This window comes from Sycon ciliatum, chromosome 13 (assembly GCF_964019385.1).
Source record: "Sycon ciliatum chromosome 13, ocSycCili1.1, whole genome shotgun sequence".
In the NCBI taxonomy this organism is placed as follows: Eukaryota; Metazoa; Porifera; class Calcarea; order Leucosolenida; family Sycettidae; genus Sycon; species Sycon ciliatum.
Window position 1 is genome coordinate 326987 of NC_088655.1, and position 12194 is coordinate 339180.

The 12194-nt window shown below is 49.1% G+C and overlaps 1 protein-coding gene across 1 annotated transcript; it reads left to right on the forward strand.

The window, feature by feature from the left end:
• Positions 1-3381: 3381 nt before the first annotated feature.
• LOC135829878 (uncharacterized) lies at positions 3382-7066 on the forward strand. The gene is made up of 2 exons (XM_065342260.1): positions 3382-4221; positions 6977-7066. Exons 1-2 carry the CDS (start codon positions 3382-3384, stop codon positions 7064-7066), a joined length of 930 nt encoding a protein of 309 aa, XP_065198332.1.
• The last annotated feature ends 5128 nt before the right edge of the window (positions 7067-12194 follow it).

A 12194-nucleotide genomic window follows, 5' to 3' on the forward strand; every position in this document is an offset into this window, starting at 1 on the left:
TTGCATTCTCTCTCTCAGCAAACAAGCAACAAATTAGTGCGGATGCAGTTTTTGCCTCTCCTGAGATTTGAAATTTTCCATCGTGTAGGTTCATTCTACTGGCACGTAGCTTGCCCTATTACCTTCCATTTGACTTTTTAAGTCGGCTGCAGTGGTTTTATCGGTGGTGATTTGGCCTGCTCTGCTATTCTTGAGACCCAGGTGATTAATTGTCCTGCCGGTTCTCCATTGACATTGTAGTTTTAGGCTGCCCTCCCGTTTGTTGAAGCTGGGTAGCTGTGTGTAGCCTTCGTCGTCGGCCGGGTGTGCTTTGGAGACGCTAGTTGCCACACCGACTACGTTGTTGTCACGGACAAGCCCAGTGTGCTGTTTGCTGTTTGCGCACCTGGCTTGGCATTCACACTTCTGTTCGATGCTGGGACTAGTGTAGTAGTGAGAGGCGTGAGGGGCGCGCGCTGTTGAAACCACGTCAACACAGCTACAGAGCAATCATGTCGTTCGAGGGGATGGTGCGGGCCTTGGAGGCTCTAGCTGGAACGCCAGCAAGTGCTGCCTCTCTGGAACGGAGGCATGTTCGTGCGAGTGCTGTCAGGGATTGCGCACATGTACAGCCTCGACCTGTGTTTGAGCTGGGAGAGCTGTCGGAGTCACCTGAGAGTGTTGCTTCCAGCGTTGGCGTTGGTACCGGTCGAAAGTCGCCGACACAGCTCCCCGCACCGGACTCTGTTGGCATCGTAAATGCAGACCACCTCATGAAACAGTTCCGCACCTGTATGAGCGATCTTTTAGAAGAGCGCATGGAAACGGTCCTAGATTCCATTGCTCGTATCCGTGAGGAGGTGTCAGCCGTCAGTAACTCGTTCAATGGCTTGGATACTCGACTCAATATTCTTGAAAGAAGGCTTGAGAAGACGGATACCGGACCCTTGGAGCAAGCGATCAGGTCGCAAGGCGAAGAAATCCGACGTGTGGCTGCTAGCATGGACGTAACTTGCAGTCGAGTAAGGAAGCTGGAGGAGTGCCTGGCCGGCACCCAACCAGCCTGTACCAGTCCTTCACCGCGGGTGCATCCACGGCCCGCGCAGGCTGTGGGTGCGTGCCAGGCGCAGATGCACCCCCACTCCTACTCCAGGGCTGCGGCTGCGCCGGCTACCGATGGCTTTCGTGCCAAGGCTGCCCAGGCTGCACCAGACAGGACGAATGCAGGCTCAATAACGGAGCCCGCACTTCAGGCAACGGTGACATCTTGCTATCAGCGCCCTGCACGCAAGCACGACCGGTTAAGGGGTGCCAGTCGGCTAAGGTGCAAGGCCGTCTACGTTGGCCGTGTTGATGTCGGTTGCTCGGCAGGTTCAATCGCTAAATGGTGCGAGGACCGCAGTGTGACTGTCATCAAATGCTCAGTATCTGCGGCACGGTATTTTGGTCTGGCGTATGCCCACCTTGTTATTTCGGAGGAGCATTGGCAGAAGGTCCAGAGTCTAGACTTCTGGCCAAGTGGCATTTCGGTTCGTGAATGGCGCTTCAAATCAGACCGCATCACTCAAGAGAACTGAGTGCGTCGCTCAATCCACTTGCGCCACCATTCCTTCCTGATTCGGGACGACAAACTAATAAAACTCCCAATCTTAACCCCCTTGCTGACTCATTTAGTCCGTCAGTTCCACTACCTTCTCCTACCCACCCAAGTGCACTTCGCGTTCTATTTCTCAACATCAGGAGCCTGCGTAACAAACTCAATGACATCCTACTGCTCACACAACAACTCAACGCCCCGGATATAGTCTGTGTCAACGAAACCTGGCTCGACGCCACTGTTTCGGACCAAGAAATAGCCCTGACTGGATATAGTGTAACACGCAGAGACCGTAGTGGTAGAGTAGGAGGAGGAGTTTGCATATACTGGAAGTCATGTCTTCCGGTAAAACCAAGAGACGACATAACAACTGATGGTGTGGAAAGTTGCTGGTGTGAAGTCGCTTGCAGGCCCCGCAGTTGTCTTGTTGGAACGATCTACCGCCCTCCATCTGAACCTGTGGGTTACTGGGACAAGCTAGACGAACATCTTTGCGCTGCTCTAAGGCCACAGCCAAATGCTATCGTTTGTGGTGACTTTAATGTGAATATTGACCTAAGTGCCAGGGACCCTCATTATCACTACTTATCTGACTTGCTGAACAGCTATGCTCTGCATCACGGTGTCAACAAGTCTACGCGATTTAGCTCAACAGGACAAGACAGCACCCTCGATTTGATACTGAACAATTTTGATCCTTCCACTACAGCGAAGATCATCCCGGTCGCTTTCAGTGACCATGCTGCCGTGGCCAGTGACTTTCACCTCATTGTGCCTCGTGGATCTGACACCACACGTTTATACCGCAACTATCACCGGATAAACCACGATCACTTCCGGCGTGACTTAACCCAGAAGAACTTGTGTAGTATTACCGGCAACCCAAGCGCCATGTGGACCGAGTGGTCTAGCCGGTTTATTGAGGTTTTGGATGTCCATGCCCCACTTCAAAGTAATCACAGAACGAAGAAGCCTTCAGTGCCGTGGATTGACCGGCAATTGTTGTACTTACTACACAAGCGGAATAGGTTGCACCGAAAGTGGCTCTCTGCTAAGACACAGGAGACTTATGCTGAATTTAGTACAGCCAGACGTGCGGCAACTAGCTACAACAGGACCCGGAAACAGGAATTCCGGTATTTCGGTCACAGTGGAATGGGTGCCAAGTGCTGAGAATCATGCTGATGTATTGTCTCGTGTTCCGCAGCCTTGGGTTGCTCATGCTAAGAAGTTGTGTTCTTCTGCTGATGTCGCTGCTTCTGCCCCCCTCTTCTACACTTTCACATCCATTGGAGTTTGACGTGTTGAAGTCTGGTCAAGCTACTGATGATGCTATCCAGAGCGTTATTCGCGATTTGTCTCGTGACGTCTCTGTTTCTGATCCGTCGTTCTGCAAGTTTCGTAAGCAGTTGTGTGTTATTGATGGTGTATTGTGTCGCACTTGGCGTGACCCCGTCGACGGTGAGGTACTGGTTCCTGTTGCTCCGCAATCCACCGTTCCCGCTTTGATTACTGCTGCTCATGCCAATACAGGTCATGGCAATTGGGAAACTATGTGGCGTTCTCTGTGTCAGTCTTGTTTCTTTCCAGGTATGTCTCCGCTATGCCAGGCCTTTGTGCGTAATTGTCAGGCCTGCCAGGCTGCCAATCCCCGCAGTGGTCCACGTGCTCCTGCTGTTCAGAATGACGTTCCTGTCAAGCCGTAGGACATTGTCCAGATCGATACACTGGAGCTTGGTCTCAACCAGACCGGTCAGTACCATTGTGTGTTAGTGGTTGTCGATAGGTTTTCCCGTTGGGTCGAGATGGTACCCTTGCGGCGTTATGATGGTCGCTCTGTTGCTGAGAAATTTCTGCGTCTCTGTTTGAAGTTTGGTCCGCCGCGTGTGGTGCGTTGCGACAATGGTCATGAGTTCCGCAATGCTATTGTGTCTTCTTTGTTGGATGTTTTTGGTGTTTGCGTTCGTACTGGTGCGGTCCGTCACCCTCAGTCGCAGGGTGGCGCCGAGAGATTCAATCGTACTATTCTCACTCTTATTCGCAAGTTGTTGAATACTGCTGCCGATTGGCTAGCCGAGCTAGAGATTCTCCTCTTCTTCTACCGTACTCGTCCGCATAGTGAATTGAAGATTTCTCCCATGCATGCTATGTTTGGCTGGGAGCCTCGTGCTCTATTTGTGGACGGTATACCATCTACTCTTTCGTCCTCTCTTTGGGTTGATGGTGTGTGTGATAAGGCTGCTCGGGTTCACGACTATTTGACGGCGGTTGTTGCAGAGCACGCCCCTGCGCCTGTTGTTGAGTCGCCTTCTTGTCCGCATGTTGTTGGTGATCGTGTTCTATTGCGTAACCCTGATCGTCGCCAGAAACGTCAGCCCCCGTTCGATTCTGGTTGGTCAGTTAAACATGTTATTGGTCCTGCCAGTGTTGTGATTTGCCGTGTGCATCCTGAGTCAGGTCGTCGTCAGGAAAAGGTGGTCAACGTCGAGCTCTTGAAGCGTGATGTTGGTTTGGTTGTTCCTGATGTGCCGTGTGCTTCTCTAGTGCCCCTGCCTGATGTGCCGTGTGCTCCTCTAGTGCCCCTGCCTGATGTTGGCGATGTTCGCGTTGATGGTCCTCGTGATGATGGTGATGATGATGTTTGGGTTTGCTTGGACATTTCCCCCCATCTGATCATCTGGTTGGTGGTCATTCATTACGTCCCCGTGGTTCTCTGCAGCCCCCTGCTCGCTATCGCTAGGCATCTGTCTTCCCTGCTGTATGTCATGACATGTATGCCCCATCCAATGTTATCAGGTGGAGGGGTGAAAGGGAACTATGGTGTTCGAATACTTATGATAACATTGTGTATGCATTTACAATTATTATTCACGATTTGCTAGAGTTACTTACGTGGTTTGTTATATTCTTGCTCAGTGAAGTCCCTCTGCAGAATACCTCTACGATGTGTCACTATCTGACAGGGTTTACTGTCACCCCGTATCGGGTGCAAGCACCCACTGACAGATCAAACACTTTTATTTCCTCATCTTTGATCTTTCTGTCTTCGTCCTGCTCACTACTGTTTGTCGTTCTAATTTCTGATTTATTTATTTATTTTGCTTCTGCATTTTTTGTGACGCGGGCTGTGCGCAGCAGCGCACCTTTCTGGGGAGACTGGTATCGTTTTAGGTTGCGTCCCGCTACCCTAATTTGTTGCGTGTAGTACGCTGGTCTCGTTTGTGCTGTACTTGTACGCGCACGTTTTGCCAGGGACAGCGGTTTTGCATTCGCTCTTCTTGGCGCAGCCAGTTCTCTCTCGCTTCTCTCTCATTTTCTCTCTCCTTTCAACCATGCATAATTTGTTCCTTATCTGAAAAGTCTGTGATCGTTTGTGTGACGGTGTGCACGGGGTGCATGACTGAGTGGCTGGGAAGGTTTAGGTAACATGACTCAAAACTTACTCCAGTGTGTTCCATGGCATACGGCATGATGGTACATGATGGTACATGGGTGGTTAAGTGTCATCCAGCAGTAACACTGAGTGTCATACACCCATGCCCACTGACAGTACTGTGCAGTGTGGTACTGTTAGGTGTGCAAGACCAGCGTTCCGTCCACGTGTAGAAACGTTACCCCTGTCTTCGGAGCGTGTCCTGGCGACACACACACACACCGCTAAGTTCCAGTCGCCAATGCACAGCCGTTCTAACTGCACAGGCAATGTGCCGATGAGGCTCCATTGTTCACGCCATACCGTGTACACGTGGTGCCGGATTTGATTATTACTATTATTATTATTATGGGGTGGCTTTATTGGTTTTGTGTCTGGATTAAGCAGCATCCCGGGTCACTTCAGACCAAGGGGAGTACTGCTGTTGTATGTGAAGAAAATATAGTGAGGGAGACTGAGAAAAAAAGAAAGAAAAAGAGAGAAAAACTGTGAACAGCAAATCCACAATGATGCATGTACAATCTATTATACAACTAGTCTGCTTCTTTTGAAGTAGATAGAAACATAACACAAGCAGGTACAGAAATAGCAAGAAAGCTAAATCAGAAAACAAAATCCGTTGAAAAGGAACACGACATTAAACCTGAAATCGAGCCCTTCAGCGGCACAATAGCACTGAAGGCAGCGATATAATTCTTCTCATTCAACAACAGGGAAGAAGATGCGACAAAGGTTGCGACTTCCGCGGTACTTGGGGAATTGTGTATTTCTCCCTACATGGGAGCTCGCGCTTTTCCTGACGACTTTAATTCTCACTTGACTGACTCACGACTACCATCCAGAGCACACGAGAAGTACATCGACCCGTCCACTCGGCAAACCTGCAAGAAAGCACCACTCCCTGCTCAATACACAGTGTTTCGGGGAATTCAGCCCTCATCAGTTGAGCTTGAGTAGGCTGAGGTAGATTGTGCCTGAAGAGCACCACTTATATAGTGCTCTCCAGGCACAAACATCACCATGGATACAAACTTACAGAGTCGCTCCATTTACAGCGCGACAACAGGGCGAGCTCCCATGTAGGGAGCAACACACAATTCCCCAAGTATCCCCAAGTATCGCCGAAGTCCCACCAACCTCTTCTCCACATTGTTGTCCCCAGCGCAGGCTTGCGAGTTTGATGGTTTGGAGGCAAAAACGTTGTAAATAACCAACGGCCCTCATCTCTTTCTTCTGCACCTCCATGAGCGACACTGAATCACGCTGCTATCTGCTAAATGGAACAGATTACCTGGAGACGTCCGCTCCAGGTTAACGCTGAAGACCTACGTTCAAAGCAGCAACAGTACCTTACGCAATTGGTCATTGACCGTGACTGTTGTTTCCCTTACCAAGTTCCGCAACAATAGCCAATGCCATGTTTGACAATGGATCCGTGCAATTGATCTCTTGCTAACTATCATTTTCAGTGCATACACACTTTTTGCCCTCTCTTTTTTCCTTCCCTCTTCGCTACCTTGCGGACCTACTCACCTCCCACCGCTTTAGGAGCTACATCTGCGCCTTGATCCTTGAAGGGTGGTGGCGTTAATACGGATGGGGAAAACTCGGCCTCTAGCCGAGTCTGACGCGACCAGTGAAATTTTTACCCTACCTTATTTTTGGGAAGAAATTCGCGTTTGGAATTTGCGAAGTAACACGAAGTAAAAATGTCAAATAAAGCGTTCACTGGGATAAGTGTTCAACGTGTGTCCACTGGACAACACCATTCACCACAGAGAGTGGACAAGTCAAGGTAGTCTCTCTCTCTCTCTCTCTCTCTCTCTCTCCCTCTCTCTCTCTCCCTAAATCTCCATCGGATAGTCTCTTGATGTTTCTCGTCAATCTCCTCCCTTCTATTATTCATCCAGGGTAGATGTTTGTTTGGTCGTGGTTGCAATCTTTATTAATTTCGTGTCGTTGTCTAGATGTCGTATGGGCCTGCAGTAGACCCTAGCGTTCTCGAGATGAATGAATGGAATGTTGCTTTCATGTGGCTTGTACGCCAGTACACCTAAGACGCTGGTGCTGATGCCAGCCTGCAACACTTTCTTAGTTTGTAACAAGCTGATCCAGCGAGCTGTCAGAGATTGTCAGAGCAGCAGTGTCACGTGCAAACGACAGTGACATGGTGGTGACAGTAACTGTTGTCTGATGATGAGCTGAGAGAGTGACGTCATGGGGCCAGGAGTTGGAAAATGAGTACAAAAAGAGAAGTAAGAAGAACAATTCAGATCAGAAGCTACAAATTGTATGAGGACTGGGTATCAATAAGACATCCAGGAGCGAACAACGAATACACGACTGACGGTACAACAACAAGAAAACTAAGACCACCCTTAGAACAAGCAGTGTCAGACCCGAGTCTAACACTCATACGGTGCAGATGGTCGTAAAGACAAGGGTTGCACCAACCGTGGATGGTTGTAGTAAGGTCACTGTTTCCCAACACGGTGGTCTCCGCCTTCTTACATGATGTCAACCAACAGGAGAAGATGGGTTGTACTAGTAGTTCATTCATATCATAATTATTACGTCATGTGTATAACAGATAAAATAAAACCTGGTGCAAGCGATCTCTGGTGTTAGCGACCACTTACATTGACCGGCCGTTTTTCTATGCATGGAGAGTTCTACACAGAATCTTCACTGGATACAGAGACCACCATGCACCTGCCTTGCGTGATCAGCGACCAACTTTTAGTGTACCAAGTGCTAATTTGGACCTGCATACAGCTACCAGAAGTAACCAAACGTGCCATATTGGCTGGCAGGGTTGAAGTGCGCTCGGAAGCAAATGCGTGCAGTCAACAGAAGTGACAAGTGACCAAGGTGACAGGTCAGGATGCGCTGCATGCGATCCAGCGAGGTGTGCTTTGCCTGCATGAAAGTATTCTATGCTCTGCACCTGTCAATATGAGTACATGGAAGTACCAACATGCACAAGTACCGGTATGTGTACAATCCGACATGTCACGAATGTATGCGACCTGCTTCTACAGACCACCTGGCTTTAACGACCGCTTTTGTTTACACGGTCCGTGTTGTTGTCGCTTAAACCAGGTTTTACTATGTAGGTAGTGAGAAATGTAGGTCAGCAAGTATTGAACATTGTGAGGCTCCAAACCTAACGGACAGAGGGTCAGACAAGCTAAGCCAGGGAGAAGTGGATAGATTGACATGGACATGACAAGTATGTCCAGGTCTCAATCATCATAAACACTATACATATATTATCTCCTTATTATTATTATTATTATAGACAACACCTCATGGCATGAGAAGAAAATCAGCCAGTACCTGAGATCTGGGTGTTAACCAACCATGGTGAATAAAAGAAGAAAAGTAATGGTCAAGACGGAGAAGCATGGGAGGGACAGGTGATGGTGAATCTAGTGAGCAGATTTAAATGCGTCCAGGGTACTGGCATTGCGCATAGTAGCGGGCAGCGCAAGCCAAGCAGAGTAAGCAACAAAGAGTGGAGAGCGTACAAGGGAGGACGTTTTAGCCAAGGGGAGGGCAACAGAGCATCTTGTCTGGGAGCCATCTGTGATTCGGAACCAGTTATACACGTTAAGATGAGGAGGATGTAGAGCTAGTTTAAATTTGTGAGCAAAAGTGCAAATTAATTTTTGACGGTGGGTCGACAGTGGGCAAGCATTTGCAAGGACATACAGGGAAGCAGAAGAGTAGAGAGGGGGTAGACTAAACAGGATACGAAGAAGTTTTCTATGGTGGATTTCGAGATGGTCAGCGAGAACCGAGGACAAGCCACACCAGCTAACAGCAGCGTACATGAAAAGAGGCAGGATGTACAGTTTGTAAAACAAAATTTTACATTTGAAAGGAAGATGGAAACAATGGGGACGTATAACACCTAGGGCAGAGCTTGAACGGCTGCAAAGAGCATCAATATGGAAAGACCAAGAGAGACGATCATCAAGCATTATTTCCAGGTGTTTATGGTTGGAAACAACCTTTATGGGTTCTGGGAAATCAGGATGGTGTAAAAGTGACATGGATGAGATTGGGGGAAGGAACATTATTTCGGTTTTAGTCAGGTTGGGTCTAAGTCGCCATGTTTGCATCCAGCGTAGGACACTGCATATCTGAGCCGACACTCGAGGTACAAGAGCCGCTGGGGACGAGGATGCTGACAGTAGGGTTGTATCATCAGCAAATAACGAGACACCTGGGTCTATAGAGGGTAAATCATTTACGTATGCTACGAACAAAAGAGGTCCAAGTATGGAGCCTTGGGGAACTCCAGAAGACACTGGTAGAGGATCAGAGTTGATGGAGAGGGCAGAAACAAACTGTGATCGGCTACTCAGATAGGACTCCAGCCAGGACAGAGCAGGGCCAGACACACCAAAGACAATATGTAGCTTGGCAAGGAGGCCACGATGCCAGACAGTATCAAAGGCCTTTGCCAAGTCAAAGAAACAGAGAGCAATATGGTGTCGAGCATCACGAAGGGTGGCAATGTCTTGTACTAGACGAGCTAGTTGGTCAGAGGTTGAGTCGTTGCGCCGAAAGCCAGATTGGGAAGGGCTAAGGCATGGTGAAATGTGGCAATACAACTGGTCGTAAAATACCTTTTCACATACTTTTGAAAGGGAGCAGAGAAGAGATATTGGACGATAGTTTGAGGCTTGTGATCGGGAGCCTTTACACTTGTAGATGGGCGTGACCTTAGCGATCTTCCAACGATCAGGAAATACGCCGGAGGAGTAGGAAAGGTTGAATATAAGGCACAGTGGGTACGCCAGAGATGGAGCCAGAACTTTGAGAACTTCATTTGGTAGGGCATCAGGACCAGGGCTTTTGTTGCTTTTTAGTCTTTTTAGGTGGCTGCGAACAGATGATGTGGTGGTATGTATAGAGCGCAGATCAGAAGACACAGTCGCAGAACGCTGCAGAGGTGGTATTGGAGAGGAATGGTCGTCTGGAATACCAGCTGATGTGAATTGCGTATTGAGAGTATTAGCTATAGACTTGGGGTCAGTCACCATCGAACCATTGGAAGCTAATAACGGTGGTATGTCTTGACGTGTACTAGTTGTCCTTTGAGTGCGAACAAAGGTATACAGGTTAGGCCTGGAAGAGGGGTGAGATAGGGTGGTAGTGAGCGAACGTAAATATGCTCGATACTTAGAACGTGACAATGACTTCACCAGATTGCGCTGTTTTTTGTATAAAGAAATATTAGCATAGGTGGAGTACTTCTTACTTAAGCTATAGTAGTCGTATTTGAGTTTAATTGCACCTTGGAGATCTTTGTCGAGCCAAGGGATCTTGGGGTTACGGCTGGACTGACGAGGGTGGTGGCTGCCATGTTTGGGTGTAGCGGGTCTTGCTCCGTATTGTGGCACATAGAAGGAGAGCACGTCATCAAGAACTGTGGTGAACTTCTCCACAGCTTCATCAACAGTAGTGGAGGTGAATAAAAGATGCCAGTCACAGGCAAAAAGTGCAGAGTTGATGATTGACCAAGTGGAGGGTGTAACCTTGCGGAAGGCATGTCGCGGAGGGGTAGGAGTCTGAGAGCAGTTGTAAGAGGTGTTAGCAGTGGCAATGTTGTAGGCTAGCGTTGTAATGACTTGCAAATGATCCGATGCAGCAAGCGGGGCAGCATCGTCAACAGAGCGTACAGAGAGGGGGCGGTTCGTAGCAAGCAAGTCCAGACAGGACAGTCTTCCATTCGGAGCGACACAGGTGGGGAAATTGACAAGCTGCTGGAGGCCAAAGCTAGAGAACACGTGTGATAGCTCCGTACCAGCACGCGATGTGGTGTCACCACTCCACCAGTCAGAATTGTGGGCATTGTAGTCACCGGTAAGAAAAACATCAAACAAAGAGAGGTCCAAGGAACACAGCGTGTCGGTAAGTATGTCGCAAAAGGAGATGATATCAAGAAGGGATTGTGAAGGGGGGCGGTAATGACAGCAAATGAGTAGCGGATTGGCCCGGAGACCTGCCGGTGCACCAAGCTCAAGCCATAAGGCCTCGCTTTGGGGAGAATCAAGGTCATGGCGACGGGTGCAATGTGGAAATGTCCCATCACGTATGAGAATGGCCACGCCACCATAGCCACGTAGGTTTGATCTCAGGTTCTTATGTGTAGATCTGTCTTTACGGAAGCATGTGTAGCCTGGAACACTGAATAAAAGTGACGGGCTTAGCCAGGTTTCTGTTAAACATATTATGGTGGGCTTGTTGGCATGACATATTGCGTAAAATTCCGGAAGTTTGTTTGTTACAGAGCGACAGTTGATAGTTACAATGTTAATGGAATGTGCGTGGTCCGGGAAAAACGGGAAAGCATGAGCGCTCAACGGGGTGAAGCCCGACGTTAGTTTGTGGTAGGGGGCGTCGTGGAGCTGCTGTTGATTAGGAGTTTTAGTAGTTTGTCGTCCAGAATCAGGAAGGAATGGTGGTGCAAGTGGAATATGACCACTAGATATAGAAGAATATGTAACGCAATGAGGGGAAGGGTGTGATGAACTTGCGTGGGGCACAAAGGGTTGGGCAAGAGGATTTAGCTGTTGGCTAGGTGACGGAGGACCCATCACTTGCTAGCGGAGTCGGCATAGCGCCATTTGCGGACGGTGTGCGCAATGGTGTCGGGCCAGAATTCCTTGTCAAGCAGCGTTTGCTCAAACTCTTCCGCGACAGAAACGCGTGCATAGCAGGTACCAAAGTATTGGGTTTCGGCAATTGTGCATGCGTATACATCAACGCCCCTATCAGCGCACCAGGTGACAATGGACTGTGCCTTACTTCCAGGGCTAACATTCCCGACAAAGAAGGCACATCGCTTGGGAAGATGTGTGCCAGTGAGTGTGTTGGGGTTGGGGTTTTCTGTGGCCATTTTTCTGTAGACAGACACAACTTTGGATTTTGTTGCCCGGGCAATGGGATCGCTGTGGGCCGCTGATTTATTGCTCCTTCGCCGCTGTTCTTGCCAGTTGTTCTGATGGGGATCGCCTTCTGTGCTCCCAGCAGCACCCTGAGTACATGTGGGCTGTACTGGTGCACCACCGGCGCCTGCTGTTGTAAGTGCGCCCCCAGTTGTTGCATTTCTACCAGTGTGTACGGGTATGTTCCTGCGTTCCATGTGGTTGGTGTTAGGTACGGTGGCCC